The following is a 15,303-nucleotide window of genomic DNA, read 5'->3' as shown; positions in this document are numbered from 1 at the left end:
AAAAAAACAAAAAAAACAGGCATTTGACTTATTCACCAGTCCTGAATCCCAGTATCTGTCCAGCTACAAATAATCCCTACATGAAACTAAGTTGTAAATTTTGTTTACTGCAATGTGAATACTATGTTCAAATTTCTTAGCTACCTTTTCAAATAAATTAGATCATAACTTTCTGTTTCTCAGGTGTTTCTGAGAAATATTTTATACTTCAGTAGGATAATCATAGATAGAAAAATGGTAAAAAGTTATTGGGGGAAATTAGAAAATTATCTCGGAGAAGGCAATGGCACCCCACTCCAGTACTCTTGCCTGAAAAATCCCATGGACGGAGGAGCCTGGAAGGCTGCAATCCATGGGGTCACTGAGGGTCAGACACGACTGAGCGACTTCACTTTCACTTTTCAATTTCATGCATTGGAGAAGGAAACAGCAACCCACTCCAGTGTTCTTGCCTGGACAATCCCAGGGACGGGGGAGCCTGGTGGGCTGCCATCTCTGGGGTCGCACAGAGTCGGACATGACAAAGCAACTTAGCAGCAGCAGCAGGAGCAGCAGCAGCAGGAAATTATCTACATTTTATTGAACATTTTAAAACTACTTATAAATAGGGCATTTCAAATTGATGTCTTTATTTACTCTCTCTTGCTACTCGAAGATACAAAAGGTTTCTTCTGAGATAAAATGAGCAGGAGCAATCCAGAACTGGGTCTGTTCAGCGGCAGCCAGCACAATTTATCAGCTCAAACATTTGAGGCTTCGCTTACTCATCCACCTGAACTCCTTTACCAAGTTGTTCAGGTCAAAAGAGGTTACTAAACTATGACAATAAACACGCAATTGTAGCTTGGCTGATATACTCATAATCAGTTTATCCTGAAAGCATATGGTATTAACATCATACAAGAACATAGGAGAAACAGGGAAGCCTTCTGCAAAGGGTTAGAATGAGGAAGTTGGAAATCAAGAGGGATCTTGATTTTCCAAGTGGCAGAAGGCCTGGTTCCAGCATGGGTAGAGACAGAAGGTTCAGCCTGGTCCTAGATTCAGAGTCCATGTGGCAAGAGTCAGGAAAAAGCATAACCAGAAGAGCCCTAATGTTAAAATAGAGGTTGAGAGAAGCCTAGGACCCAGAGGTATTAAGCTCTGGCAGAAAGAGAGAAGAGTCTTGCAGGTGAATAATCTCCAGTCTGGCTAATACTGCAGGTGACAGAACATTCTATGTCTTGACTATATCAATGTCAGTATCACTGTGCTATCCTATCCTAGTCTTCCAAGGAGGTTCTATTGGGGGAAACTGGGTACATTAGATCTTGCTACACTACTTCTTACCACTGCATATAAATCTACAAAGATCTCAAAACAAAGAGTTTAATGTTAGAAAAACTAAAAAAGAAAGAAAATTAAACTCCAACACGTGGCCAAAAGTTCCATGTTCTCTGAATTATCACCAGGTTAGCCAGAGCTCACAGAAAGCTTACCTCCCAGTCACTGAAGGAAATAGATTAAGACCTATAAATGTGAGATGCTATTTCTCCCCTACAGCAAGATTTCCATGCATAGCATGCTGTTTTCAGAAAGAGCCTCGACAACACAATAAATATGGTAAAAAATTGACACTGTCACATACACTGGGGACTTTGAAGCCATTTCTCTGGCCACTGGGGACCGCTGGGACTTCCCCAGGTTCAAGGCCACTCCCACGGCTTTCCACATCACTCTCTTCTCCCTCAGTCAAAGCACTGCTACTCTCTGCCACAGAGGAGTATGACTCAGGTGACTTTGGCCATGGAAGCTTGCGTGGCTCTGATTCCTCGGATGTGACTTGGCCACTAAATATGGACTCGTCAGCCTCACTGGGATTTGAAGGTGGAACTGCAGCACAAGTTTGGTCAGCCTCGGCTTTGATCTTCTCTGTTACAGATGTGTTTAGGCAGATGTTTCCTAAGGAGTAAAACAAGAGCCTGTTAATAAATGTTACAATATATTATTGCTAAGGATTGTTAAACTGTTCTCAACTAAATGTCTATCATCAAACATCCCCTCTAAATTTCTACTGAAGATCCAAGTGGAAAAGGTCACTAAAGCACTATGCAGCCTTTATAGTTGCTAAGGCAGCAAAATAATATATTTACTGACAAAATGAGGGATTAAAAAGAGGTTCCATTGTAAACCAGTGTTCAAAGCCAGGGCAGTAACAATACTTACATAAGCAATAGCAATTTGAGATCTTTCTAAAAAATAAGAATTTGGTTCCAATATATGTTACTGATGAAACATTCCAACTCAAGATGTAAAACTGTACAAATCCATGTAAAACACATGTAAAACTGTGCAGGTCCGATAAAAATGATTTCTTAAACTAATCCTGCACAGTACAAGGACAGCACAGAAATGAAAGGAATATCACACACAGTTTACTTCTGTAGCTTGCTCCCTCTCTTATGCATACACAAGTGTGCCTCATTTTATTCACCTATCGCATAGTAGCTCAAACACTGCAACATGCCAAATCTTCTATTAAATGCTCTGTCAGGTCTTAAAAGGAGAAGGTGAAGGCACCCCACTCCAGTACCCTTGCCTGAAAAATCCCATGGATGGAGGAGCCTGGTGGGCTGCAGTCCATGGGGTCGCAAAGAGTCAGACACGACTGAGCAACTTCCCTTTCACTTTTCACTTTCATGCATTGGTGAAGGAAATGGCAACCCACTCCAGTATTCTTGCCTGGAGAATCCCAGGGATGGGGGAGCCTGGTGGGCTGCCATCTATGGGATCACACAGAGTCGGACACGACTGAAGTGACTTAGCAGCATCAGCAGCAGGTCTTAAAACCCAGAAGTCAAAATGCAAGAAACTAGGTAGCAAGAGAACAAATAAAGCTGTGTACGCTTGGCTTAAACCACTCAGTAGTTCGTAGAGTAATTAATTTAACCCAGGGTACTTAAAAAAAAACACCATGGTGAGGGACAGCAAAGAAATATCTGTATACATTACATAACTAGGGATTCCTTGGTGGTCAGAAGTAAAGAATCTGCCTGCCAATGCAGAAGATGAAGGTTCACCCACTGGGCTGGAAAAATTCCCTAGAGAAGGAAATGGCAACCTACTCCAGTATCCTTGCCTGAGAAATCCCAGGACAGAGGAGCCTGTGGGCTACGGTTTACAGGATTGCAAAAGAGTCGGACAGAACTCAGCGACTGAGCATGTGTATAGTGCGTAACTGGTCTCTGCACTTGCCTACCTTCTCCACTTTCTGTCTTCCATACATTGATTACAAATCAGTTCAGCTATCACCTACTCCCAGAAACCTTGCCAGTTCAGCCTCCTGTCTATTTTGGGTCTTTCCTTGGTACGCCATCTCTATAGTGGTACTTGGCACACTAGATAGGAATTACATATTTATTTGTCTAGATATCCAATTGAATACAAACTCACTGGGGAAATATCCATGATTTAAACTCTATTAACACAGACATTTCAAGTGCAAAAGGAAATAAGAATGGAGAAGAAGCCAAGGACTGATTAATTAGAACAATGATCAGGACTTTTCTTTTACTCTAAGTGGAATAAGAACAAGAAAATGGCAGGGCCAAGACCTAAGCTGAATCTTTTAAAAGAATCACTACAATTGCCAAATGGAGATCTGACTAGTAGGGGTGACTAGAGTGGACACTGGAAAAACAAGAAGGAGGCACCTTCTACAACAGTCCAGACAAAGATAACTCATCTTGAGTGAAGAGGAAGCAGGGGGATGTCTGGATTTGGGAGAGCCCCACAACATAAAGATAGAATAGATGAGGGGAATAAGAGTGAGACAGGAATTACCAATAAGCTCCATTAGAAAAAGGGCAAAATCTCCCACAAGTATTAAAGAGGAAAAGCATAAAAACAGTTTCAAAGAAACATGCTACAAAAAAGGGGAAAAGCAAATCAGTTGAGATTTACAAATGATGGCTTTGGCACAGAGAAACAGCCAGGGGGCTATATATGCCGTTTCACAGGACTGAATGATTTTTGATGTTACTTTGTAAAATCTTAATCTTTATTTTCTTCTTAAAATTAATCTGAAAGCTAAGAATCTGCAAAGAATTATCTATAATTGGTTTTCTCTATTCCATGGGAATTCAAGAGAAGATTTCCAAAAATGTATTATATATTGTAAATTGAGTTGCATCAAAAAAGTTTTTTTTTCCATTTTAGAATCTTCTTTTTTATTAAATGAAATAGGTACTGCTGGCTATTTGTCTTAAAATTTCATTACCCAGAACAGTGGTACTTCTGGCTTTTCTAACACTCCCTCGGCCTTCTAATTTAGTTACCTCATAGCTTTAGATAGCTTACTGGTTAAGCTCTGTGGAAAAGTAAGATATCTGTCCTAGAAAACACAGACTTAAGGAAGATCAGCAACTACCTACTACTAATACGTGAAACATAATCAGCTAGTTTCTCACCTGAGAATCTGATATTATCTGACAAATTATGATCCAGCTGCATCCTACTAACAGAGGCCTCTTTCTCTGAAGGTGCTTCTGTTTTTGCTAGATTCACTGCTTCTTCTGGCTTTCCATCATCCTTGAGATCACTTGGATCCGGGTCAGGAGTGGGTCCCTCTGCCCCACCAACTATAGCTGACAGTTTCTCATCCTCCTCATTCTTAGGCCTCTTAGAGTGAGAACTAGTACACTGGAAGCTATTAACAAGAAAAGCTGTAGTCAGAACACAATGTGGGCAAAGGACAGCAAAAAATATATACATAAGCATTATTTTCACTTACTGAAAAAACAGAATAAAAAACTGGTTTCTAATCATAATATACAAAGATAATCGTCATGATTAATATATCAAATTTGAAATTGAAATATTAACAGTTTTAATAACAATTTACTAAAAATTAAAACTAAAACAACGTTAAATAATTGATTATTAAAACATTATTGGGAAAAAGTCACTGTTGAAACTTTATATGGAGAAGGAAATGGCAACCTACTCCCGTATTCCTGCCTGGAAAATCCCATGGACAGAGAGCCTGGTGGGCTACATACAGTCCATGGGGACTCAAAGAGTCGGACAAGACTGGGCAACGAAACAACAAAACTTTATAACAATATTAAAAGAAAGCTTAATATAAAAACTAAAGTGAAAAATCATGACACAGGGATAAAATCAAACAGTATTTAGATAATAAAGAAAAAGGAAACAAGGTGACTCCTTAAAGCTGTTGTTGAAATTTTAGTAGATTATTTACATTCCAAGGTGACTTGGTGACTGTATTTGCCTGAGTTTCATATAATTGTGAAATATGCATGAAAATCATTAAGATTAAATGTCAAATTATCATTAGCTGAAGAAATTAAGAGATGAAGAAGGCTAACCACATGTATTTAACATCTTGTATCAATGTACTATTTATTTTCAGAGTGGACACCATTTTTATATTATTCCACTTCTAGTATTTTTCAGCAGGTCACTTCATAGCTTTATTGTAGATGCCTTCTGTATATGACACAACATTTCTAACACTTTCATTTGAGAATAGCTATAACTCAAACTAAATCAACATATATTTCAGAGTATGTACACACACACACACACACACGACATTCCCTGGTGTCTCAGAGGTTAAAGTGTCTGCCTCCAATGCAGCAGACTCGGGTTCGATCCCTGGGTCAGGAAGATCCCCTGGAGAAGGAAATGGTAACCCACTCCAGTATTCTTGCCTGGAGAATCCCATGGACGGAGAAGCCCGGTAGGCTCCAGTCCATGGGGTCGCATAGAGTCGGACACGACTGAGCGACTTCACTTTCACTTTCTATAGGAAGTCCCCATAAGATAAAGGGAGTAGCCAGGGATAACCTGGCTTTGGTAAATTGGCTAGAAGTAACAGTACTGATATCATCATCACTTTTACTGAAACCCATGCAGTGGTCTATGTGGAATATTTTACATTATGAATAGCATAGCACACATAAAATTAAAAGGTTAACATCTTTTTGAGATTTCAATGAATCATTCCCTTCATTAGATTTCCTTAAATACAGTATATTACTTAAGGGAGATCAGCAAACTCAATGATCAAGCCACAAAGGTGAGCATAATAAGCCCCTCAACACTAGGCTTTCTAACTGGGTAAGTAAAGACCACTGATTATTTTAACCTACTGAAAGACACTTCACATCTGTTCGATGTCATATCTATGTTCAGTGTCAACCAACAAGGACCACTGTGATTAGTAACTAAGAGACCAGATTAAACACCTAAATTAGAGTGTTGTGTTTTCTGTCCATTAAAGAATAATCCTCAAGACGTTCTATTGGCCACTGACAGACTGACTACTGTCTCCTGCAGCAAATATTTTTTTGGCAATGTGGATTAGCACCTTTAGTCTCCAAATCAGTGTTTCCCAAACTTTTCAGAGTGCAACCCACAGTGAGTTATATACTTCAGATGATGACACGATACACACATACACTGATGCTGGCACATGTCATGAATCAATACTGACCATCACCTCATGGGAAGGACTGTGATACATTTTACTCTCTTTAACTTCCTAACTTTAAAATGCTGTTCCTAACCTATTAAATTGATTTGAAAAGTGACAGTTTGAAAACTCCTGCTGTAGACTATAGGGTGAAATAAGAACATCTGAGTTGTAATTCTGCTACTAATCCTGTGCCTCAAGTATATCTCTTATAAAATGCTGGTTTGATTCCATGTTCTTAAGGTTCCTTAACTCACTAGCATTCTAAAATAGCAGAAAATAAATTGTCAGGGAGAAAAATAAGAGAGAGAGACAGAGAAAGAGAGTCAGAAAATAAACATCAGAAGTGTGGGCAAAGATTTAAAATTACAGTGCTTTTTGGTTAGTAGCTAAAAACTGGAAAGAAGCTACAGGTCCAACTATAGGAGATTAGATAAAATACATGCAGGCATTAAAAATTCTGTAGCAAATCATTCAATTACATGAAAAAACACAAAACTGGTCAAATTACTAATAGAGCATGGCCCCAATTTTGGAAAGGTATATAATATAATAAATAAGAAATATATATGTAAAGGATATATACAAAATGTTAACACTGGTTATCTCTGGATTGTGAGGTAATGGGTGATTTGGGATTCCTTCATTATTCTTTTCCTTATTTTACAAATTTTCTCCAATGCACAAATATTACTTTTACAATCTGAAAGAAAAACAATGAGTAATATTGGAGAGTAAAAATACAACACAAACCTGGAAAACAAGAACCTAAAAAGGTTGCCTGAGGACCTGAGCGACAAAACACACTCCCTGTTTAATGTGTTTTAAGACAGCAAGATGACCACGACAGGCCTAAAGGCTTCTGAGATGGCCCTGGCCACAAAAATGGAATGTAGGATACATTATACAGAGACAACCACGTTACAGAAATACCACATGCTCTGACATCTGGTGAAAGCACAAAGCCGAGTGTGCATAATGCAGCAAGACAGAAGCTCCCCAACGAGAAAAGTAATATGAGATGTTTGACAAATGAAGAAGAGAACTACAAAAGTCAAAATCAATAGCCAAACTAAAAAGTTGGAAACCAAGTTATTGAAGCTGACAAAAATAAGGATATGAGTAGACAGCACCCATAAGACTTTAAATACATTCGTGTAAGGGGTTTAGAAGTTCCACAACTGTTCTATTTCTCATGCACTCCCAACACAACAGACCTCTCTTTTTACGTTTATTTATTTATTGCACTCTATTTATTTATTGCACTTCCAAAGAATTACAAATACCTTGCCTCAAATTTTCAGTAAGATACTAAATAAACATACAATGAATAAACAGAAGAAAAGCAAATAAATAGTCTTTAAGAACGTTATGCTCAAGGACCCATTTTAACTCAGTAACCACAAGTGGGATGGGGTGGGGGCAAGATCATTACCTCCTGGATGCTTTTCTTACTTTCCTCCTCCTCTGCAGCCATGCTTTGACTTCAGGAGTGGATTCTGGAGTAGGCTTTGTGTGATCAATGGTATATATATCCTTTCCTTGTTTCCAAAGCTGGTATCTGTCTGGTTGAAATTTCCTCACAAAGATATCCATAGAAATTTTCACCATGTCTTTCCTGCAAGTGCACTGAAACACAATAGGGTTGGAGTGCTTTAGACACTTTGCTAACTACATAAAGTCACACTGAGTTGTTCTTTGAGTGTACCATACATGAATACTTAGTCACTACGTAATTAAAAATAATGTTTTATATTTTCAAACATTCATTGAGTAACAAATTCAATTTCTCCTGAATGGAGGTGACAATCTGAATATTCACATCTATAAATGAGAGTAAGATGTTAAACTGCATTGCAAAGTGTATCAAGAACAACTGAAAGGAAAGAGCACACATTTGAAAGCATACCTGCAAAGAAGGAATACCCTTCCAGCACAAGGATGCATCGCCGCACTGAATATCATAAAGAAGAAAATCTAGGTTGGCAATGAATAAAAGTAGCTAATAAATGTGTGGTTAGAATAATTTAACCAATAGATTGAAATAAATTTTCTCCAAGACACACATTAATCACCTTAATGTTTATTAACAAATATACTCTCACAAAGTAACCAACAATTAGGAGCAAATAAACAGTCTCTTCTACATCATATCACATGAAACACCCAGCATCATCTCTACAATCATATCCATTAGGAAGAACAGTATTAAGGTAAGAAGTTCAAAGAAAAGATTATTTTGAACCCACTAGAACTTCCATTCTCATGAATACATAGTTAGCAGTCATTGGAACGTTTCCTATAAAGACCTCACACAGGTTAAAGTGTGTCCAGACTAATACTCCAGGCAGGCAGAATCTAAACAGTGCAACAGAGGTAGTCTCAAAGATGTAACTAACATACCTTCAGTTCAGTTCAGTTCAGTCGCTCAGTCGTGTCCGACTCTTTGCGACCGCATGAATCGCAGCACGCCAGGCCTCCCTGTCCATCACCATCTCCCGGAGTTCACTCAGACTCATGTCCATCGAGTCAGTGATGCCATCCAGCCATCTCAACCTCTGTCGTCCCCTTCTCCTCCTGCCCCCAACCCCTCCCAGCATCAGAGTTTTTTCCAATGAGTCAACTCTTCTCATCCCTAACACACCTGGCAATAGACTGGTTGACTCAACAACCGACTTGAAACTGTAAATCTTTCAATACTTTGGGAAAACAATTATCATCTCTATGCAAATTAATTTAAACTTTCTTAATAATCTCCTGACCAAAATTTCCTCTACAGAGTTCCAATCTTGACTCGAAAGTTCAAGAAAAAGGAAAAAACAGAACATTTCAGGACATGGCTAGTAGTCTAATATGCTGAAAAGCAACTTCTCCAACTTCTAAAAATATTCTGTGGTTATTCTAAGTTAAGATAATCCTTCTGTTCTCCTATATTCACAATCAATATTTCCTAATCCCTCCCTTCCCTCCCACCCCTAGAAATCCAGTCTGTCATCATCTACAATTAGCTCTTCACCTACCTGCATAAATCGTTTTACCAGGACACCTTCACTGTCAGACTCTGAAACTTAGTATAACAAAGCTAACTGATTTCCCTGCCTACAGTCTCTTCGAGCTCCAATTCATCTTCATAGCTGTAACTTTAATCTCTCTCAAATATCTCTTAATCTTTCATTTCCAAGTTCAATACGTATAGTATTCTGCTCTGCCTTTAAAATAAAGTCTAATGTTCTGAGCCTGGCATTCAAGGCCTCTTAAGCTTTATCTCCACTAGTGAGACATCCAGGTTTCTCTTCCACTGCAAGTCAAATGAATATTCCTATTCAACCACAAAGCAGAGTCACTGTGAGCCTCCTTACCTCAATACTTCTGATCCTACCACAAAGCCTTCCAGCTCACCATTCTGCCATTCAAAGAAAATTCATCCTAAACACTGAATGCAAATTGTACCAATTATCCTTCTGAATGGAGTACTATTTATCTACATCACTGCTTTCTATCATTAGTTAAGTACAGGCAGACTTCATTCTATTACACATTGCTTTATTGCACTTTCCTCTAACATACTTTGCAGATAAAGTGCTTTTGACAAATTGAAGGTTTGTGGCAACTATGCATCAAGTCAATCAATTTTTCCTACAGCATTTTCCAACAGCGGTTGCTCTCTTCATATCTCTGTGTCACATTTTGGTAATTCTCAACATTTCAAACTTTTTCATTATTAGGGTGATCTGTCATCAGTGATTATTGATGTTACTATTGCAAAAAGAATAAAACTTGCTGAAGGCTCAAATGATGGTTAACGTTTTTTAGCAATAGAATATTTCTAATTAAGTTTGTTATAGCATTTTTGGTAATAAAAACTGAAAACAACCTAAACTTCAAAAAAAAAATAAATAAATAAAATAAAATAAAATAAAATATATACTTTTTTCTAGACATAAAACTATTGCACATAATAGACTGCAATACAATGTAAACATAACTTTTATATGCACTGGGGAACCAAATAATTTGTGACTCGCTTTTTCTGGGGAAAGGAACTGAATCCCCAATCTCTGAGGCATGCCTGTAAAAAGAGAGTTTTGAGTCATTTTTAAGTCGTCCTGGCTCAGAAATATGGAAAATGAGGATCATTAGATATTTGAAGATATTTTGCTTTAAGATGCAACCTTTCACTAAAAGGAAGAAATGAAATTTAGACTCACCTGCAGAAACTCTCTTATTTGAGTACAGTGTTACTAATATTTGCTTTGTGAAAAAAAAAGAAGTGGATAATATAGATACTATAAGTTGCCTTGGCATCGAAGAATTTTGTGTTACATTTTAATTTCCTATCCCTCTCTCCTAGAAGTCTTGAATTATGTACACATACAACACGATCCATTGGTCAACTGATTCTCTGACTCAGTACAAGAATTTATGTCCTAAGTTATAGAAACAGAGAAGAAATTAATGGTTGCCAGGGTTAAGGGAAGAAATGACAGTGAGAGGGAAGCAGGTGGGTTCAGGTATACAAGGCAATGTGAGGGATCCTTGCAGTGGTGGAAATATTTTGTATCTTGACTCTATCACTGTCAATATCCTCTTTTCCTATATTGTACTATAATTATGCAAGAAATTACCATCAGAGTAACAGGGTAAAGGATACACAGGATCTATGTGCCTTATTTTTAGCAACTGGATATGAATCTACAATTATCTAAAGATAAAACATTTAAGAAAAAAATAAACCCAAAGACTTCCTTAAACATACATATATATGTATATATGTTTAACCTTCAATTTTAAATATCAGAAATGCAGGCATAAAATACCCAAAATAATGCAAGGGAACAATGCCAGAGTCAAAAATAATTGAAAGTGAAAGTGAAGGTGCTCAGTCCTGCCCGACTCTGTGACTCCAAGGGCAGTAGCCTGCACCAAGCTTCTCCATCCATGGGATTTTCAAGGCAAGAGTACTGGAGTGGATTGCCATTTCCTTCTCCAGGGAATCTTCCCAACCCAGGGATCGAACCCAGGTCTCTTGCATTGCAGACAGATGCTTTACCGTCTGAGCCACCAGGGAAGTCCAAAAATAGTTAAAGGAAACTTTAAAAGCACAGAGAAAATCTACTTTTGTCAGTAGTGACAATTAACACATTCATCTAAAGCCCTAAAGATTATTAAGAACATTTAATAGAATGTGCAATGTGACTTTACTAGCATGGAAGACATTAACAATCCCATTTAGGAACCCAGAAATTACAGACTACATATTGGTACAAAAAGCAGTAACAGGTAATAACTCTCAAGAAAGGTATTTTGGATATGAATTCAAAACACTAATAGAGATGGCTTTTCTTACTGTTTCTTTTAAGAGTATACCTATTGTTTATACAATATGTGATGTATGCAGTGCTAAGTTCATATTTAAAGGGAGTTGTCAGGAGCCTATAACCACAGAACTCTTCCATATTTCACTACTCTAAGACCTGTTACACAGAAAGATGATTATTCGTTCCTGTCTCCCGGGAAGTCGAATTCATGCTGTTATTTACACTGTAAACCAGCAATCTAATTTCAAGATGAAAATGTTTCTAAAAATCAGCAACTTTCTAAGGCAGCAAATACTAAGCTAGTCATCTGAATTGGAGAATTGGAAATTTCATATAACCACAATATATGATTAATAAAATAAGAAGCTGAGGCTTAATTAAAAAAAAAAACCCAAACTAAGGTATTACTTGAACATACTTTCTTTGTGACACACAGTATGGCTAACGGGGGGAGGGCGGGGAGGAACTTTCACAAGCAAATATCTGATAAGGAAGACTTTGAAGGTATGCAAACATCTGAAATTATCCTGCTTTCCAGTCTATTTATAATAATTAAATGGTAATTAAGAAGGAACTGAGGAAAGGGAATTCCCTGGTGGCCCAGTGGCTAAGATTTCGCACTTCCAATGCAGGGGGCCCAGACTGATCCCCCTGGTCAGGGAACTGGATGCCACATGCCACACCTATGAGTCTGCATGCCACAGCAAAGACCCAGGGGAGCCAAATAAGTAAATAAAAAATAAATATTAAACAATGAAAAAGGTACTAAGGCAAGAATAACTTAAACTAAGATAACAAACCTGGTAAGCCACTTAATGTGGCTGTTATGGGTTTAATTGTATCTCCCTTCCACCCTCAAAAGGGATGTTGAAGTTCTAACCCCAGTACACCAGAATACAGACCTACTTTGGAGACAGGGTTAAGGCAGAAGTAATTACATATGGTGTTACTGAGTAGAGTGGGCCCTTAATCCAGTAGGACTGGTGTCCATATCAAAAAAGAAGAGGCACAGACACGCAGGGAAGAAGGCCATGTAAAGATGGAGGCACAGATTGGAGTAATGCATCTCCAAGGCAAGGGCCATCAAGGATTAACTCTGTCGCCAGGAAGAAGCCTGGAAAGGTCTCAGAGGGAGGAGAGGACTACAGGTACCTTGATTTTGGACTTTTGGCCTCCAGAACCCCGAGGCAACAAATTTCTGTTGTTGTAATTCACCCAGTTGGTGGCTCTATTACAGCAGTCCAAGGGAACTAATTACTACAAAATTTTGGGACTAGGAAGTGCAGCACTTCTATAGCAACCAGCTTAAAATGCAGAGTGGCTTTGGGGAGGAAAAGCATAGAGAAGGCTTTCATCATCACAGACTATATATATATATTATATAATATATATATATAAAATGAAGAACAGAGTATTGCGACATGTGCTGGATGTGCTTCTGGCAAGGTCTCGGAGATAAATGAGGAATGTAGTATTGGACACTGGAGGAAAGGTGATCCCTGTTGTGAAAAGTGGAAAAGCCGTGTTATGTTGGGTGAAAGGTAGAACTTAAAAATTACAAACTTGGAAACTGAGATTTCCAATGAAAGAATGGAAAGTTCAGCTTTGCTTGCCTTGTCTGCTTACCGTGAGACAGGAGAAGAAAGAAAGAAACTAAGGAAAGAACTGCTAAGCAAGAAAAAAACCAGTTTGGAAAACTCTCAGCCTATCCACAGAGTATATTCTGGACACGGGGCTAGTGGTTTGGCTGGTTAGACATTTGAGATGTACAGAACAGTCTTTGTCTTTGGACTCTGTGGGGGAGGGAGAGGGTGGGATGATTTGAGAGAATGACACTGAAACATGTATAATATCATATAAGAAACGAACCGCCAGTCCAGGTTCAATGCAAGATACAGGATGCTCAGTGCTGGTGCACTGGGATGACCCAGAGGGATGGTACGGGGAGGGAAGTGGGAGGGGGGTTCACAATGGGGAACACATGTACACCCGTGACAGATTCATGTTGATGTATGACAAAACCAATACAATATTGTAAAGCAATTAGCCCCCAATTAAAATAAATAAATTTAAATGAAAAATAAATAAATAAAGAGATTAGGCATGTGAGTCATGAATCAGATCAGCCATCTCAGCAGAAGCCAGGAATGGAGATGTGATTATCCAGGAAAGGCCTGTGGAGGATACTCTTGTGTGATGGCTTGGATACCCCTGAGGTGCAAAGAAGATCAACCAAGTCTGTGAGGGCTTTATGTTAGAAGAAATGATGCCAGCCTGAATTGGAAATGACAAAGACAGGATGAAATGAAGGAATAATGACTAACAGGACAACTCACAAGGAAGAGGACTGAGCCAACAGTCCTCTGTAACATCTGTTACAGCTGCAGAAAAACTCTTATATGGAACATATAGAAAAATGCTGCCATATGTTTTATTTAAGATATATTAATGGAGGCCCACCTGCAATGGAGGAGACACAGGAGATACGGGTTCGATCCCTGCATTGGGAAGATCCCCTGGGGAGGAAATGGCAACCCACTCCAGTATTCTTTCCTTTTTTTTTTAACCCTCGCTCCCCTCACTCAAGTATTCTTGCCTCAAAAATTCCATGGACAGAGGAGCCTGGTGGGCTGTAGTCCATGGGGTCACACAGAGTCAGATACAACTGAGCAACTATGCATGCACAATGGAAGTATTCAATAAAGCAGTAAACCCATTCATGTTAAATTTTTCTGAATGACATAAACCCACAAATTATTACTATCCAATCAACAATATGCTAGATAATACATAAAAATAACATTATTTCTTTTAAAATTCTACATGGGATTATAATGCCTTGGAAGAAGAGAAAAAGGAAGCATGACAACAGTTTGTTGAGAAACTACAAACCCACAATGCAGCATACTCTGACACTTAAAACTTGGACCAAATTCCAGCTTCAACACTAACCAGCCATGTAACCTTGATAAAATTATTAAATGTCTCTGTGCCTCAGCTACCTCATTTGAAAAACTTTCTCATTTGAAAAACAGAGCATAATAATGGTAACTATCTCACAAGGACTAAGCTTTTTGTATCTGTAAAATAGACTACTGTCAACTACAAGTTTGCACTTACCAACAGCCTTGCCACTTCAGTACCTTGCCTTGACAACCCCATGAAGAGTATGAAAAGGCAAAAAGATAGGACACTGAAAGATGAACTCCCCAGGCCGGCAGGTGTCCAATATGCTACTGGAGAAGAGTGGAGAAATAATACCAGGAAGAATGAAGAGACGGAGCCAAAGAGAAAACAACGCCCAGCGGTGGATGTGACTGGTGATGCAAATAAAGTCTGATGCTGTAAAGAACAATACTGCATAGGAGACTGGAATCTTAGCTACATAAATCAAGGCAAATTGAAAGTGGTCAAACAGGTGATGGCAAAAATAAACACTGACATTTTAGGAATCAGTGAACTAAAATAGACTGGAATGGGCGAATTTACCTCAGATGACCATTATAT

The 15,303-nt window shown here is 38.5% G+C and overlaps 1 protein-coding gene across 2 annotated transcripts in view; it reads right to left on the bottom strand.

Annotated features, from left to right (window-relative positions):
- KDM4C (lysine demethylase 4C) overlaps nucleotides 1-15,303 on the bottom strand; it is a 404,611-nt gene that overhangs the window by 186,022 nt on the left and 203,286 nt on the right. For both annotated transcript variants that reach the window (XM_069574114.1, XM_069574115.1), the window contains 3 exons: nucleotides 7,914-8,107; nucleotides 4,449-4,687; nucleotides 1,628-1,941 (listed from right to left, as the gene is read on the bottom strand). In XM_069574114.1, coding sequence (XP_069430215.1) covers nucleotides 1,628-1,941; nucleotides 4,449-4,687; nucleotides 7,914-8,107 — 747 coding nt within the window. The remainder of the gene's footprint in view (nucleotides 1-1,627; nucleotides 1,942-4,448; nucleotides 4,688-7,913; nucleotides 8,108-15,303) is intronic.

Source organism: Ovis canadensis, chromosome 2 (genome assembly GCF_042477335.2).
Source record: "Ovis canadensis isolate MfBH-ARS-UI-01 breed Bighorn chromosome 2, ARS-UI_OviCan_v2, whole genome shotgun sequence".
NCBI classification, from domain to species: Eukaryota; Metazoa; Chordata; class Mammalia; order Artiodactyla; family Bovidae; genus Ovis; species Ovis canadensis.
Note: the sequence above shows the minus strand (reverse complement) of the source record. Positions and strands in the feature narration are given on the sequence as shown.